General features: G+C 39.8%; 1 protein-coding gene across 2 annotated transcripts in view; it reads left to right on the plus strand.

Annotated features, from left to right (window-relative positions):
* The window catches only part of TFDP2 (transcription factor Dp-2), a 164,084-nt gene extending 147,111 nt beyond the window's left edge, over nucleotides 1–16,973 (plus strand). For both annotated transcript variants that reach the window (XM_053709818.1, XM_053709819.1), the window contains exon 11: nucleotides 8,823–16,973. In XM_053709818.1, the coding sequence (XP_053565793.1) occupies nucleotides 8,823–8,979 (157 nt within the window). In that variant the 3' untranslated portion in view covers nucleotides 8,980–16,973. The remainder of the gene's footprint in view (nucleotides 1–8,822) is intronic.
* Nucleotides 16,974–18,602: the final 1,629 nt, after the last annotated feature.

An 18,602-nucleotide genomic window follows, 5' to 3' on the forward strand; every position in this document is an offset into this window, starting at 1 on the left:
GAAGTCCATCGAGTTCAACCTTTACAAATCTAAAATCCTTACAAAAAGCTCCAGTTAAGCTTAAATAACCCCACTAAAAGATGACCCATTTAATACTAGCTATCATATCCATGAATTTTGTTTATATACAGAAATGTATCCAGACTATTTCTAAATGTATCTAGGGTATTATCATTCACTACCTCTTTTGGTAATGAGTTCCACAATTTTATTGCTCTTAAAGTGCTCTTACAGTGAAAAAACGTTTCCGTTGCAGGAGATTAAATCTCCTTTCCTCCAACCTTAAATTATGACCTCTTGTCAAACAATTTTCTTGGAATAAACAGAGCTTCTGCCATCTCTGTATATGATCCTTGAATATATTTATTTAAAGTAATCATGTCACCTCTCAAGCGCCTTTTTTCTAAAAAAAAACAGACCCAGTTTGGCTAGCCTCTCCTCATAGCTTAAATTCTCCAATCCTCTTATTGGAACTCTCTGAACTTTTTCTAGTTCTGCAATATCTTTTTTTTTGCAGTCGGTCCCTAGAACTGCACTCCATACTCAAGGTGAGGTCTTACCAGGGCTTTATATAGTGACAGAATTATTCTTTCCTCCCTTGAATCAATGCCTCTTTTAATACATGCTAGTATCTTATTAGCCTTTGAAGCCGCTGCCCTGCATTGTGCACCCATCGTTATCTATTACTAATCCAAAATCCCTTTCCTCTGTTTGGCTAAGTCTTGTCCCATTTAAAAAATACGTTGCCTGCTTATTTTTACTTCCAAAATGTAGAACCTTGTTTTTTCCCGTATTAAATCTCATTTTCCATTTATCTGCCCATACTTATAATTTTTGCAGATCACTTTGTAATGAAAGTTCATCCTGCTACTTAACTTGGTATCATCTGCAAAAATAGAGATGTCGCTATTTAATCCTTGCTCCAAGTCATTTATCAAAAACATTAAAAAGAACAGGGCCCAGTACTGATCCCTGGGGGACTCCACTTATTACCTTTGTCCAATCTGAGTATGATCCATTTACTACTACTCGTTGCTCCCTATCTTTTATACAGTTATTAATCCATGAGCTAATATTTTCATCTATTCCCAGTCCCTTAATTTTGTGTATTAATCTCTCATGTGGCACTGTATCAAATGCCTTTGCAAAATCTAAGTATATCACCTCAACTGTTTCCCCTTTTATCTATATTTTTACTTACTTCCTCGTAGAATCTAATTAGATTAGTTTGACATGATCTATTTCTCCTAAAACCATTCTGATTAGAATTTATAATCTTGTTTACACGAATATGCTCATCAATATAATCCCTTATAATCCCTTCAAATATCTTCCCCATTATTGATGTCAGACTAACTGGTCTATAGCTTCCTGGATCATCCCTGCTTCCCTTTTCTCTTGTAAGGTGTATCCAGTCCACGGATCATCCATTACTTGTGGGATATTCTCCTTCCCAACAGGAAGTTGCAAGAGGATCACCCACAGCAGAGCTGCTATATAGCTCCTCCCCTAACTGCCATACCCAGTCATTCTCTTGCAACTCTCAACAAGCATGGAGGTAGTAAGAGGAAAGTGGTGAAATGTAGCTGTTATCTTGCTTCAATCAAAAGTTTGTTACTTTTAAATGGTACCGGAGTTGTACTATTTTGTCCCAGGCAGAAAAATAGAAGAATCTGCCTGTGATTTCTATGATCTTAGCAGGTTGTAACTAAGATCCATTGCTGTTCTCACACATGACTGAAGAGAGAGGTAACTTCAGCGGGGGAATGGCGTGCAGGTTATCCTGCTATGAGGTATGTGCAGTTAAGATTTTTCTAGAAGATGTGAATGCTAGAAAATGCTGCTGATACCAAATTTATGTAAGGTAAGCCTGAATACAGTGATTTAATAGCGACTGGTATCATGCTTACTTTCTGAGGTAATACTCTTATAGATTTGCAATATAAAACGTTTGCTGGCATGTTTAAACGTTTCCTGAGGCTTTCCACTGTGTTACTATGAGTGGGAGGGGCCTAATTTAGCGCTTTTTTGCGCAGTAACTTTTACAGACTGAGACATCCAGCTTCCTCCAGGAGTCCCCTGAATGCTATAGGACATCTCTAAAGGGCTCTTAGGCTTTCCAAAATCGTTTGTTGGGGAAGGTAGGTCCACAGCAAGGCTGTGGCAGTTTGGTGTGACTGTTAAAAAACGTCTATCGTTTTTTTGATCCGTTTTTTGAACTAAGGGGTTAATCATCCATTTGCAAGTGGGTGTAATGCTCTGTTAGCTTATTATACACACTGTAAAAATTTCGTTTGATTTACTGCCTTTTTCACTGTTTTTCAAATTCTGACAAAATTTGTTTCTCTTAAAGGCACAGTACCGTTTCTTATATTTGCTTGTTAACTTGATTTAAAGTGTTTTCCAAGCTTGCTAGTCTCATTGCTAGTCTGTACAAACATGTCTGACATAGAGGAAACTCCTTGTTCATTATGTTTAAAAGCCATTGTGGAACCCCCTCTTAGAATGTGTACCAAATGTACTGATTTCACTTTAAGCAATAAAGATCATATTCTGTCTTTAAACAATTTATCACCAGAGGAATCTGACGAGGGGGAAGTTATGCCGACTAACTCTCCCCACGTGTCAGATCCTTTGACTCCCGCTCAAGGGACTCACGCTCAAATGGCGCCAAGTACATATAGGGCGCCCATAGCGTTTACTTTACAAGACATGGCGGCAGTCATGGATAATACACTGTCAGCGGTATTAGCCAGACTACCTGAATTTAGAGGAAAGCGAGATAGCTCTGGGGTTAGACGAAATGCAGAGCATACTGACGCTTTAAGAGCTATGTCTGATACTGCCTCACAATATGCAGAAGCTGAAGAAGGAGAGCTTCTTTCTGTGGGTGATGTTTCTGACTCGGGGAAGATGATGCAACCTTATTCTGATATCTCTACATTTAAATTTAAGCTTGAACACCTCTGTGTGTTACTCAGTGAGGTTTTAGCTGCTCTGAATGACTGTGATACAATTGCAGTGCCAGAGAAATTGTGTAGACTGGATAAATACTATGCAGTGCCGGTGTGCACTGATGTTTTTCCAATACCTAAAAGGTTTACAGAAATTATTACAAAGGAATGGGATAGACCAGGTGTGCCGTTCTCTCCCCCTCTTATTTTTAGAAAAATGTTTCCAATAGACGCCACCACACGGGACTTATGGCAGACAGTTCCTAAGGTGGAGGGAGCAGTTTCTACTCTAGCAAAGCGTACCACTATCCCTGTCGAGGCGAGGACAGTTGTGCTTTCTTAGATCCAATGGATAAAGTTAGAGGGTTACCTTAAGAAAATGTTTATTCAACAAGGTTTTATCCTACAGCCCCTTGCATGCATTGCTCCTGTCACTGCTGCTGCGGTGTTCTGTTTTGAGTCTCTGGAAGAGGCTTTACAGGTAGCGACTCCATTGGATGACATACTTGACAAGCTTAGAGCACTTAAGCTAGCCAATTTTTTTGTTTCTGATGCCATTGTTCATTTGACTAAACTAACGGCTAAGAATTCTGGTTTTGCTATCCAGGCGCGCAGAGCGCTATGGCTTAAATCATGGTTAGCTGACGTTACTTCAAAGTCTAAGCTGCTTAACATTCCCTTCAAGGGGCAGACCCTATTCAGGCCTGGTTTGAAGGAGATTATTGCTGATATCACTGGAGGAAAAGGTCATGCCCTTCCTCAGGATAGGTCCAAATCAAGGGCCAAACAGTCTAATTTTCGTGCCTTTCGAAACTTCAAGGCAAGTGCGGCATCAACTTCCTCTAATGCAAAACAAGAGGGAACTTTTGCTCAGTCCAAGACGGTCTGGAGACCTAACCAGACCTGGAACAAGGGTAAGCAGGCCAAAAAGCCTGCTGCTGCCTCTAAGACAGCATGAAGGAACGGCCCCCTATCCGGTAATGGATCTAGTAGGGGGCAGACTTTCGCTCTTCGCCCAGGTGTGGGCAAGAGATGTCCAGGATCCCTGGGCGTTGGAAATTATATCCCAGGGATATCTTCTGGACTTCAAGGCTCCCCCCCCCCCCCCCCAAAAGGGAGATTTCACCTTTTCTCAATTATCTGCAAACCAGATAAAGAGAGAGGCATTCTTACATTCTTACACTGTGTACAAGACCTCCTAGTTATGGGAGTGATCCATCCAGTTCCAAAGGAGGAACAGGGACAGGGATTTTACTCAAATCTGTTTGTGGTTCCCAAAAAAGAGGGAACCTTCAGACCAATTTTGGATCTAAAGATCTTAAACAAATTGCTCAGAGTTCCATCATTCAAGATGGAGACTATTCGTACCATCCTACCTATGATCCAGGAGGGTCAATACATGACTACAGTGGATTTAAAGGATGCTTATCTTCACATTCCGATACACAAAGATCATCATCGGTTTCTTAGGTTTGCCTTCCTAGATAGGCATTACCAGTTTGTAGCTCTTCCCTTTGGGTTAGCTACAGCCCCAAGAATTTTTACCAAGGTTCTGGGGTCGCTTCTGGCGGTCCTAAGGCCGCGGGGCATAGCAGTGGCCCCTTATTTAGACTACATCCTGATTCAGGCGTCAAACTTCCAAGTTGCCAAGTCTCATACGGACATAGTGTTGGCATTTCTGAGGTCGCATGGGTGGAAGGTGAACGAGGAAAAGAGTTTTCTATCCCCCCTCACAAGAGTTTCCTTCCTATGGACTCTGATAGATTCTGTAGAAATGAAAATATTCCTGACGGAGTCCAGGTTATCAAAACTTCTAAATTCCTGCCGTGTTCTTTATTCCATTCCTCGCCCTTTGGTGGCTCAGTGCATGGAAGTAATCGGCTTAATGGTAGCGGCAATGGACATAGTGCCGTTTGCACGCCTACATCTCAGACCGCTGCAACTCTGCATGCTCAGTCAGTGGAATGGGGATTACACAGATTTGTCCCCTCTACTAAATCTGGATCAAGAGACCAGGGATTCTCTTCTCTGGTGGCTATCTTGGGTCCATCTGTCCAAAGGTATGACCTTTCGCAGGCCAGATTGGACAATTGTAACGACAGATGCCAGCCTTCTAGGTTGGGGTGCAGTCTGGAACTCACTGAAGGCTCAGGGATCGTGGACTCAGGAGGAACTAAGAGCGATATTCAATGCTCTTCAGGCTTGGCGACAATGAGGTTCATCAGATTTCAGTCGGACAACATCACGACTGAGGCTTACATCAACCATCAAGGGGGAACAAGGAGTTCCCTAGCGATGTTAGAAGTCTCAAAGATAATTCGCTGGGCGGAGATTCACTCTTGCCACCTATCAGCTATCCATATCCCAGGTGTAGAGAACTGGGAGGCGGATTTTCTAAGTCGACAGACTTTTCATCCGGGGGAGTGGGAACTCCATCCGGAGGTGTTTGCACAATTGGTTCATCGTTGGGGCACACCAGAACTGGATCTCATGGCGTCTCACCAGAACGCCAAGCTTCCTTGTTACGGATCCAGGTCCAGGGACCCCAAGGCAACGCTGATAGATGCTCTAGCAGCGCCTTGGTCCTTCAACCTGGCTTATGTGTTTCCACTGTTTCCTCTGCTCCCTCGTCTGATTGCCAAAATCAAGCAGGAGAGAGGATCAGTGATCTTGATAGCGCCTGCGTGGCCACGCAGGACTTGGTATGCAGATCTGGTGGACATGTCATCCTTTCCACCATGGACTCTGTCGCTGAGACAGGACCTTCTACTTCAAGGTCCTTTCAACCATCCAAATCTAATTTCTCTGAGGCTGACTGCCTGGAGATTCAATGCTTGATTTTATCAAAGCGTGGTTTCTCCGAGTCAGTCATTGATACCTTAATTCAGGCACGAAAGCCTGTCACCAGGAAAATCTATCATAAGATATGGCGTAAATATCTTTATTGGTGTGAATCCAAGGGCTACTCATGGAGTAAGGTCAGGATTCCCAGGATATTATCTTTTCTCAAAGAAGAATTAGAGAAAGGATTGTCAGCTAGTTCCTTAAAGGGACAGATTTCTGCACTATCTATTCTTTTGCACAAGCGTCTGGCGGATGTCCCAGATGTTCAGGCATTTTGTCAGGCTTTAGTTAGAATCAAGCCTGTGTTTAAACCTGTTGCTCCACTTTGGAGCTTAAATTTTGGTTCTTAAAGTTCTTCAGGGGGTTCCGTTTGAACCTCTTCATTCCATAGATATCAAACTTTTATCTTGGAAAGTTCTTTTTTTGGTAGCTATTTCCTTGGCTCGTAGAGTTTCCGAGTTATCTGCCTTACAATGTGATTCTCCTTATCTGATCTTCCATGCAGATAAGGTAGTTCTGCGTACCAAACCTGGGTTTTTACCTAAGTTGGTATCTAATAAGAATATCAATCAAGAGATTGTTGTTCGGTCTTTGTGTCCTAATCCTTCTTCAAAAAGGAACGTCTATTACACAATCTGGACGTGGTTCGTGCTTTAAAGTTTTACTTACAAGCTCCTAAAGATTTTCGTCAAACATCTGCTTTGTTTGTTGTCTTCTCTGGACAGAGGAGAGGTCAAAAGGCTTCGGCAACCTCTTTCTTTTTGGCTAAGAAGCATAATCCGCTTAGCCTATGAGACTGCTGGCCAGCAGCCTCCAGAAAGGATTACAGCTCATTCTACTAGAGCTGTGGCTTCCACATGGGCCTTTAAAAATGAGGCTTCTGTTGAACAGATTTGCAAGGCGGCGACTTGGTCTTCGCTTCATACTTTTTCAAAATTCTACAAATTTGATACTTTTGCTTCTTCAGAGGCTATTTTTGCGAGAGAGGTTTTACAGGCAGTGGTACCTTCCGTTTTAAGTACCTGCCTTGTCCCTCCCTTCATCCGTGTTCTTTAGCTTTGTTATTGGTATCCCACAAGTAATGGATGATCCGTGGACTGGATACACCTTACAAGAGAAAACATAATTTATGCTTACCTGATAAATTTATTTCTCTTGTGGTGTATCCAGTCCACGGCCCGCCCTGTCATTTTAAGGCAGGTATTTTTTAATTTTAAACTACAGTCACCACTGCACCCTATGGTTTCTCCTTTCTCTGCTTGTTTTCGGTCGAATGACTGGATATGGCAGTTAGGGGAGGAGCTATATAGCAGCTCTGCTGTGGGTGATCCTCTTGCAACTTCCTGTTGGGAAGGAGAATATCCCACAAGTAATGGATGATCCGTGGACTGGATACACCACAAGAGAAATAAATTTATCAGGTAAGCATAAATTATGTTTTTGAAGGGTGGCACCACATCAGATTTACGCCAATCCTGGGGTACCATGCCTGAGTCTTGAAAAATTAAGAGTAGAGGTTTGTCTATAACAGTGCTAACTTTCCTTAACACCCTTGGGTGTATTCCATCTGGGCCTGGAGTTTTATTTACCTTAATATTATCCAGTTTTTTCCTGATATCCTCTAAACATAACCCAGTTAATGGTATGGACTGGCATGTTCTATTTTGTTCCAAAGTATCATCCAATGGTTCCTCTCTTGTGTATACTGAAGAAAAAAACTGGTTTAGTACCTCAGCCTTCTCCCTGCTATTATTTATCATTCTACCCTCCACGCATTTTAATGTACCTATATTGTCCTCCTTAGATTTTTTGCTATTTATGTACTTAAAGAACCTTTTAGGGTTACACTTAGAATCCTTTGCAATTAATTTTTCATTTTCAATTTGGGCTAATTTGATTGCTTTTTTGCATGCTTTGTTACATTCTTTATAACTATGGAATGTTGAGTCTGTACTTTTTTCTTAGAATAATTTAAATGCCCTACGTTTTTTCCTAATTTCTCTTAACACATTTTTATTTAGCCACATTGGCTTTGATTTTTTATTTTTATAACCATATGGTATTTGTTGATATGTAGATGTTTTGTTTTTTTGTGAGATTGCAAAAATAATTATTTTCCTGCCCCCTGTATCATATGGCAGCCATCAGACAATCATAAAATCTTGCAAATCCCCAGTGGAGCTGTTGCCTCAGAATGTGTTTGTGTGTGTGTGTATGTGAATTTTAACTTAAAGGGACACTGAACCCACATTTTTTCTTTCATGATTCAGAAAAAGCATGCAATTTTAAGAAACTTTCTAATTTACTCCTATTATCAATTTTTTTTCTTTCCCTTGCAATCTTTATTTGAAAAATAAGGCATCTAAGCTTTTTGTTTGGTTCAGACTCTGGACAGCACTTTTTTGTTGGTGGATGAATTTATCCACCAATCAGCAAGAACAACCCAGGTTGTTCACCAAAAATGGGCCGGCATCTAAACTTAAATTCTTGCATTTCAAATAAAGATACCAAGAGAATTAAGAACATTTGATAATAGGAGAAAATTAGAAAGTTGCTTAAAATTTCATGCTCTAGCTGAATCACAAAATAAAAAAATTGGATTCAGTGTCCCTTTAAAGATTTAGAAAGAGCATGCAATTTTAAACAACTTTCTAATGTATTTCTATTATCTAATTTGCTTCATTCTCATTATATATTTTGCTAAAAAAGCATATCTAGATAGTCTCAGTAGTTGCTGATTGGTAGCTGCACATAGAGTCCTCGTGGTTGGCTCACCCATGTATATTGCCATTTCTTCAACAAAAGATATCTAAAGAATGAAGCAAATTAGATAACAGAAATAAATTGGAATGTTTAAAATTGTATTCTCTACCTGAATTATGAATTTTTTTATTTTTTTTTAGTGTCCCTTTAAGCATTCCTTTTTAATTGTAAGCATTGTAATTTCTAAACATTCTCTCGTTACCTTTAGATCTTTATATGTGCTATTTAATCTGCATTTTTTCTTTCTATTTTCCATCACAGTGTAACGCCAGGATTATATTTTGATTCTGAAGTGTCCCTAACTGCTAGCAGCCATCATTCCAGCTCTGGTACTTCACTTTACACAGAGTCTCGAGGGGAGACCCCCTGCTCTTTTGATGATGAAGACGAGGATGACGATTCATCTTCACTGGAATAAACTGGACGGGTGTTTCAGTGTGTGCGTGAGTGTGTGCATATTTGCGTATGTGTGTAGGGGGAATTCTTTGAATGCAAAGAGGGTAATGGGAGGGAACACTTTTCTGTCCTGATCAAATCCCTTTGCAGTTAAGTGTTCTGTTTATTATGAAACTGAAGTAGCTCTATAATCCCTAAACCCTTCACTCTGACATGGTGGTGCCATGGTAGTTTGCATATTACCGGATACCCCAATAGTAATGGGGATGTTTTTTTTTTGTTTTGTTTCTTTTTAATGTCATGGTTTCACAGGATCAGGAGGATCAACGCAAAAAATCTAAAAGAATTTCTTAAGCTGGGAATTTTTTTATTTTACTGCCTATGTCAAATCACATTACTATCCAACAGAAACTCTGGACATCGCACGTAACATGGAAGATAAACAATACATTTAAATTGTAAATTCTTTCTGCCAGTCATTGAGTGGAACACGCTTACATCATCTATGTGCTCCAGTAATCAGACTTGTGTCAAGGAGAAATAATCGAATTGCAGAGCTTTGTTTTTCACACAATGCCAGTGGAATGAGTGTTGGATATAGCTGCTTTGGAAGGTGAACCGGAGAAAGAAGCATAAAACAAGCTTACTGCTCATCATAATAATAACATGGATTGTTGTTTTAATGCTTCAATGTGTTTAACCAGTCTGCAAATGTGTTAAACCGGGACTGGCACTTTTTTTTTATTACTTTTTAGTCCCAGTGTGTCCTGGTTTGCTGTTTTTTTACAGTTGACCAATAGTATTACAGCTTCTGTTGAATGCTTCCATTTGGGTTAGAAACGTTTTTACCCCAATGTCACCTCCCATTGCATTGTAATTAATTATCAAGACAATAAACACATTTGACCTAATTAAAAAGAGTAAACATTTATTTTTTTTAAAAGAACTTTACAATGTCCAAAACCACAGTTATTATAATATTACTTTTTGACTCTTTTTAGAATATCAAGTTTAAGTCGCTGGTTACTAAGTAGGTAATGTGATTATGCAGTAACACCCTACCTATTGTGATCTACAATTGTTTTTATAACCCCCCCCCCCCTTTGTTGCATCTAAAAGAGGGCATTTACTTTTTTTAAATAAATAAAAGGGTGTTCCTGTTCTAGAAAGATTAAAATACTGATAGTTTTTATGCTTATGGGGAATGTCACTGTCCTCCAATAAAGCTTTGGGAGTTGACTATCGGCCTAAATATTTTACCTTTTTCATGCAAAAAAAATCTGATTCTTCAATATTGTGCATTTATGTGCACAATAAGATGTTTAAGGTTTGTCCCTTTTGTTGAGAGACTATTTGTGGTGCAAAACCAGCGTTTGTACTAAAATGTAAAGATTAATTTTTAAAAAAATGAATGTACCTTTTTTTTTTCTTGTGTGTGGATAATCTTTGTGTATGGATGCAATGTATCTTAGCTAATAGAGGCTTATCTGACACTGATGTATTTTGGCTGCCTGAGCATCTATCATTTTACTTTACATTGCACGTCAGCATCTCCAGCATCCAAGCAGTTTAAAGGACCTGGAAATGAAAATTTATAGCACACGTTTAGCAACTGTAAACACGTTTTGAATCTCCTCATCTATGTTTTGGTCTTTTATCTTTCTTACATGAAAATGTGCTCTTCACTTGCTGTATCATTATAACTAATGCATGCACGTATAAGATCTGTTGATGTCATCTCCTATAGTACACCATTTTTGACAGTGGTCCGCAAGCCTTGCTTGAGTTAAAGGGACAGTCTAGACCTAATACATCATTTTGATTACTTATTGTTGCATACCAGAGAAGCATCCTGCAACTGGTCCCCATATCTATAAGCTTGTAAGAAGTACATGAAATATAAGCTGGGATAAAATTCTAAACAATAGATATTTAATACGTTTATTGCAAAAAAGGATAAATCAAATTAATTATAAAGTAAAAGTATTATCTTATGAAAATAGTATCTCAGATAATAAGCATAAAATGCATGACCTAAAAATAGCCTGTTTATACAATCTAATCTAATTTGGCAATACAATGTTTAAAAAAACAAGAAACATAAAAATAAATAGAACTGTATGATATATATTTATATAAATATACACATAAGGTGTACTGACATTAATGGCTGTTTAATAAATATCTTGCATAAGTTAGCTGAAATATGGACAACAGAATAAAAGAGACCGTTATACGTCTATACTTCTATATAGCTGTCTGTATACTATTTCTACAATAGAATATATAAGAAGAAATACCGCATAAAATTACATACAAAGTCTCTTGGTATTCATAGTTGAAAGCTAAACCTAGCTAGGATCATATCTAATCTGAATGCATTTTGGCAGTTTTTTTTACCACTAGAGGGCGTTGGTTCATGTGTGTCATATAGATAACTTTGAGCTCACGCACATGAAGCTACCTAGGAGTCAGCACTGATTGGCTAAAATGCAAGTCTGTCAAAAGAACTGAAATAAGGGGGCAGTTTGCAGAGGCTTAGATGCAAGATAATTACAGAGGTAAAATGTGTATTATAACTGTGTTGGTTATTCAAAACTAGGAAATAGGTAGGGATTATCTATCTTTTTTTTAAACAAGAAAAAATGCTGGTGTTGACTGTTTCTTTGTTTCTCCAATCTTGATTGACTCTTAAAGTGCTGTCTAGTCAAAAATAAACTTTCATGATTTATATAGGGCATGCAATTTTTAACACCTTTCTACTTTTACTTTTATCATCAAATTTGCTTTGTTCTCTTGGTATTATTTGTTGAAAGCTAAACCTAGGTATGCTCGTAAACTGATTTCTAAGCCGTTGAAACTACCTCTTATCTCAGTGCATATTGACAGTTTTTCACAGTTAGTTATAGTTCATGGGTTCCATTCTAAATAACATTGTGCTCACTCCCGTGAAGTTATTTGAGTCATCACTGATTGGCTGAAATGCAAGTCTGTCAAAAGAACTAAGATAAGGGGGCAGTCTACAGAGGTAAAATGTATATTAATATAACCCTGAGTAATAAAGGGATTATCTATCTTTTTGAAAAAAAAAAATTCTGATGTAGACTGTCCCTTTAAATAAGTTTCCTTCTATTGGTAGTGAACGTCCACAAGAACATTCATAACCTATGGTAAATACTATTCCTAGCCACCAGGAGGAGGCAAAGACACTACAAACAAGGCTATGGAGGTTGGCAGAGAGAGGAGTCCTGTTAAAAGGAGATTAAGTTTATGGATTGGCTCAATGAGCCGGGGATAATATATCCATATAAATCTTGGAGTATTGGTATATATTGACGCTGGGTTTCCTATTCCTCCTTCCAGTGTAACCTAAGTCCCCTGTCTGATAATGCGGTGGGTTTCACACTAAATTACAGACTTGGGTAAGTTTTTTTTTTTTTTTTTTTCCCCCTCTTTCAATAGGTGGCATAGGTCCTGTCCCTGCGCTAGTATATGTGTCTTGTGCACATTTCTATCACTTGTGTCAGACATCTGGTTGTCGTACATGAACTCCAGCCAGAGTCATAGGCTTTGAGGATTACACTTTGGCATGTAAATCCAGAACAGTGACCAGCATTACATTCCCTGTCACAGTGTGTAACAAAATACAAGGCTAATTTCAGATCCACTGCGCAGTAGTCCGTGGGAGAATGGTAGCAACTAGGCTAGGCCTGTCCGGAGTGGGTAACACGCCCTAAACAGGGTTTACAAGGGGACCGCTATTTGGTGCTTGGGAACTAAATACCCTACTGTGTGCTCACAACTAACTTTTTGTTCTTTATGGATGGTTCTATGTTTGAAAGTCTGGAGGAATCTTCCTCTCTGACTTCTTTTGGCAATAGCAAGTGTATACTTTGCAAACGATCAACTGTGAACCCTCCAGCACAGCTCTGTTATAGTTGCTTATCGTATGTCCTGACGTCTCACGCAGGAGGCCAAGGTGGTCAGACCGTAGAGGAACCTCTTTGGACCTGGTCCCTAGAATGCCCAACTACGGCTTCTCAGGCCTCTGCTGAGGTGTAGATCCCTGTTAAACAGCCAATAAATTCAGAAGGTGGCTCATCCCCGGCTGGGGTAGACCAGCTAACCGATGACCTTTCAGCCCACATTGAGGCTAAACATTGTTCCCCAGCATGTAGCCCTGGTGTGACGGCGGAGGCCCTGACCGATAGTTTTGGGCAACCTTCTGAACCTTTTTATTTAGTTTTGAAGGAGAAATTTCTTCCTCTGACCCTTCTGATGTGTCAGAAGATAACTCTGAGGATGGCACGATTAGATTGAAATCGGATCAGCTTCAGCTGAAGAAGGTCCTGTCAAACTTGGGAGTTCCAGCAGCCATGCCGACAGGAGGACCAGGTCCAAAAACTGGAAGCGGCTTAAAGACCGCTGAAATTATCTCTAAGGAATGGGAGAAGCTGGGGACCCCTTTTGCTCCTTTGGCTGCCTTTTAGAGATCCATTCCTGTTCCTGTGGCCCACACGGAGGTCTGGAACAGTGTTCCTAAGGTGGATGGCACTATGTCCATTAAAGATCCCCCAAACTGGTGCCCTGTTTCACCCTGATGTAGTGGTTGCTGTGGCCAAGTTCTGGTGTGAGTCCTTAGCAGAACAGATTACCGTGGAGACTCCTCTGGAGGAGATTTAGGATCATGTTCAATCTCTGACAAATGCATTTGACATTTTCATTGACACTATTCTCCAAATTATTTGCATCACTGCTCAGAACGCCAGTTTTGCAGTAATGGTCAGGAGGGCTCTGTGGCTTAAGTCCTTGTCTGTGGACAACATATCTAAGTCTCTGCTTTTATCCTCGTAGTTGAAGGGCAAGTCTTTTTGATCCAGGTGTGGATGTTATTATTGCTACTGTCACAGGTGGCAAAGGAGCTTTCCTACCACAGGATAAGACGTCTAAACCGAAGAATTGTTTTGCTGGGCATTTTTCTTCCTATCGTCCGAACAGGAATCAGAGGGGTGCAGAGAAACCTAAAACTGAGTCCCCTAGGACAATATGGAATCCCACTCAATGGTGAAATAAGAACAAACAGCCCAAGAAGACTTCTCAGGACAAGAAGTCTGCATGGCGGTCTCGCCTCCCACCTGGGAGCAGGTCATGTAGGGGGCAGACTTTTTTTTTCTGAAGGAATGGTCACTCTGTCCAGGACCCTTGGGTTATGGACATTATGCATCTGGGGTACCGAATAGGACTTTGCTCTCATCCCCCAAGGGACTGTTTCCTGTTGTCTGGCTCTGCTCCGTTGTGTGAATGATCTCCTCACCATAAGAGTAGTGGTACCAGTTCCCCCAGCAGAAAAAGTGATCATCAAAAAGGAAGGCTTGTTTCACCAGATTCTGGATTTGAAGGGACTCAAACAAATTTGTAAGAGTTCCCACCTTCAAGATGGAAATAAGATCCATCCTTCCCTTAGTCCAAGAGGGTCAGTTCATGTCCACTATAGACTTAAAGGACGCATACCTCCACATCCCGATCCACAGGGATCATTACTGTTTCCTTCTATTTGTCTTGCGAGACAATAACTACCAGTTGTTTGTGGTTCCCTTCGGACTCGCTACAGCTCCAACTGTTCACCAAGGTGCTAGGAGCTTTGCCTGGATGACATTCTGGTTTAGGCTCCATTCTTTCCAGTTGCTCAGGATCATACGCAGAGGTTACTCTTGTGTCTTCAGGCGCATGGTTGGAAAGTCAACCTAGAAAAGAGTTCTCTTGTCCTGGCTACGAGAGTAAACTTTCTGGGAATAATCATAGACTCAGTCAGTATGCACATCTACCTTACAGACCAGTGCAGTGAGAAGCTTCAGTGAGCGTGCTGTCTGCTTCAGTCCAATGTCCATCTTTCAGTAGCACATTGCATGGAGGTGGTAGGTCTCATGGTTGCGGCATCGGATACTATACCGTTTGCTCATTTTCATCTGAGACCGCTACAGTTGTGTATTGCCAGCTACATTTTTACTAGGAATGAGTTTGTCACCCTGCCTGGGTAATAATCACTACAGACGTGAGTGAGAGCTCAGTAAACCTGTTTCCTTCGATTGTTGTTCTGCCCTGGGTGGTTGCCCAGATCAAACAGGACGAAATGCCAACTATTCTGATAGCTCCTGTATGGCCACACAGGACCTGGTACGTAGATCTTGTGAGGTTGTTGTCTGCTCCTCCTCGGTGGTTACCTCTTCGTCAGGATCTGCTGTCTCAAGGACTGTTCCTCTACCAAAAGTTGCTTCTCTGAGAATGTGATTGATACTCTTATTCAGGTTCGTAAGCCGGTTACCAGACAGATATAATATAAGGTCTGGAGAAATTATCTTCACTGGTGTGATCAGCAAGATTTTTCTTGGTGTAGAATGAAGACTCTGCATATCCTTCAATTTTTTTCAGGAGGGTCTGGAGAAGGGCCTGTCGGCCAGTTCTATATTTATATCCTTGTTTGGGGTGTCTTTGCCTCCTTCTGGTGGCCAGAAATAGTATTTCCCATAGGTTATGAATGTTCTTATGGACTCTCACTGCCAAGAAGGAAATTAAATTATCAGGTAAGAATAATTTTAGTTTTTCCTACTCTCACATGTTAATTTGTGTAATTTGAAATAGCTAACCGAAAGTATTAAACGTGCACTTCTAAACTGTCATACAAGAAACCACTAACAAGAAGAAAGCTGTGGGCGGAGCTTGGCAGACCTTTTTGGCTGCTAACAAACTATTATTTAAAAGTTTCATGTTCTTCTTACAAACTTATAGATGTGCAACCCGTTGCAAGATGCTTGTCTGGTATGTAACCGTAAGTAATAAAGAATAAGTATTGGGTCTAGACTGTTCCTTTAAATTGAGCACACCTTCACAAAACTGATACACTGTTTAAGCAAGGGGCAGCAGTGTAACACATACACGTTTACTGTCAAAAATGGTGGCACTATGAGATTAAATGTGCAGACATTTATGCCCTTTGCGATTGGCTATTATGATCTAGGCTGAGAGAATTGAAAGAAGCAGTTTCTGAAAGGTAAAAGTTACAGAAATACAAAGACTGGTAAGCACACATATTAGGAAAGATGCTTGAAATTTAATTTCACGGTTGCTTAATGTTAACTTCATTCTTTAATTTCATGACAATTTAAAGTGCCCTTTATAGTAGAAAAATGATATCCTCTAATTTGTTAGACTAGCAACACCACCTCATATATCTAACTCACGCAAAGGGGCTAAACATATGGCAGACCTGCAGAGCACTGTTGGTCCCAAGCAGAAACGGACACTGATCCAATCAGTAGCGCTAGCTGCAAAGCTGAGTAATGCGATTAGCGCTGCTGATTGGATCAGTGTCCGTTTCCTCTGGACTACTATTGTTTAAACCCGTTGCGGGGGATTAAACATACAAAGGTGCTGGGTCGCTAGTCAAATTAGAGCATGTAATTTTTTTACTTTAACAAACCTTTAAAATAGTCCATAATGTAGAAAAGCCATAAAGCAGAGATAAAGGGACATGAAACCCAAATTACAGTATTTATTTCATGATTTAGAAAGAGCATGCAATTTTAAATTACTTTCCAATTTACTTCTATGGTCTATTTTGCTTCATTCTTTTGATATTTCTTTTGTTGAAAAGCATATCTAATTAGGGTCGGTAGCTACTGATTGGTGGCTGCACATAGATGCCTCATATGATTGGCTCACCTATGTGCATTGCTATTTCTTAAACTAAGGATATCTAAAGAATGAATCAAATTAGATAGAAGTAAATTGGAATGTTTAAAATTGTATTCTCTATCTGAATCATGAAATAAATATTGTGTGTTTCATATCCATATTAAGGAAAATAAAGCAGTAGTAAAGGTAGCATCTAATCTTGGTATGTTCCACTTGTACTTTCTGGTGATTCATTTCACATCCCGAATTCTGTTTAACTATTTTATATATATTTTTTTGTAAATTTCTATATTAATTTTAAATAAAGGCATATGAAAAAGAAAACTTTAGCTATATACAACTCCTTTATAAATTAAGAGCTTGCTTGTCCAACCTATGGTAAGATGTTTGGTTTGCATTTCCTTCTTCACACACTGCTTCTTAATATTTGTATCACACACAGGGTTTTTTTACTACCCTTCAGCTGGGTAATTACTTCCCTCAATTCAATGCTGCTGAGTCTGTGTGTTTATGCAGGTTTATTGTAAACTCACTAAAAATGTGTCCATTTTAGTTATTAGAACTTCTCAAATTTTTACACTGCTCCACCAAGTTCTAGCCTCACTGGAACCGACATACACTAAAGGATAGCTAGTAAAATCCAGGCTAACTGTATGCAGAAAGCAAAACAAATATGAGAAGGGGTGAAAGGAGGTGGGGAACAGTGCTTGCCTTAGGGCAATGCGGCCGTCTAGGGCCCCGCGCTGGTGACATGGTTGCACTATTCTTTCATAAAGGGAAGTGTCCAGGACCCATTACTCATGGAATTATTCTTACATACCACTAGGAGGCAGAGATTCCCAAACCTCAAAAGCTCTTTAAAACCCCTCTCACATGTACCTCAGTCTTTACTTTGCCTCCACTGGAGGTGGTCGAAGAATAAAGATGTGCATTTGAATCTTTAGCGAGAGGGTTTTTATCAGTCTATATTGAGGCCCAGTTTCCCCTCACAGTACAGTGGTTGTCAGAGGGACGTATATGGGGTATGATTTGTGGCTCCTTTTTCGCCTCATGGGAAATCTTTCACAGACCCTCCATAATTGGTTGCAGAGACTTGTCTTTTGCCGCCTTCTGTGGATTTACAATATACTCATATTTCGTAACCTCTGCTGATATGTTTAAGTACTGGTTTGGCAATGTACTGTTTTTTTGCTGGTGAGTGAGTGTCTGTTGGCAAGTATAATTTTAAAGGTTTAGACACTCTATAGCCTTATTATTGGCATTTATTGTTTATATATTTATTAATATATATGGCCCTGGGATAGATTCTATAAATTTTTCCACTTGCTATTTTTCAGTTTTTTTGGCGTGCTTAGTTTAAATTTCGCTCATTGGCCTTCGGGTCTACATGCGTCAAGATAGCACATGTTGGTTTAAAGCATGTCTTTTTAGATCTGTTACACTTTTTCCGTGCTTCGTCAGGTTAGTGCACGTTTGTTTTTTGGCATGCTAATTCTCTTTTCACTGTCAGTTTTTTCATGAGTGTTATTTCAAACTGCTGAGCATTATCTAGGCTTCGGATGTGAAGTTTATATGACACCTGCTTTGTTTTGCAATTTGGAGTAGCACACATTGTACCTGTAAATTTTTAAAGCTGCTTTAGGAGGGGGTAAATTATTTTCATTCCACAAGAGCTTTTTAAGGGGTTATAGTGTGTATAGCTTAGCTTTCTCAATGCTATAATGGAGCTGTCTGATTCTGTCCCTAAATTTACCTTAGAAGCTGAGTCTCCTGAACACCTTCCTACAAAGATTAAGTATGTTTTTGTAAAGTAGCTGAGGTCTCTCCTCCAGCTTAATTATGTGACTCGTGTTTCAAAATGTTAATGCATTCAGACCAACCTAATGATGCTTCTATGGGTATTATTCCTCCTTCTGTTTGTTCACTATGGGAGAATGCTACTCTTTTATCACC

The sequence above is a fragment of the Bombina bombina genome, chromosome 4, assembly GCF_027579735.1.
Source record: "Bombina bombina isolate aBomBom1 chromosome 4, aBomBom1.pri, whole genome shotgun sequence".
Classification (NCBI taxonomy): domain Eukaryota; kingdom Metazoa; phylum Chordata; class Amphibia; order Anura; family Bombinatoridae; genus Bombina; species Bombina bombina.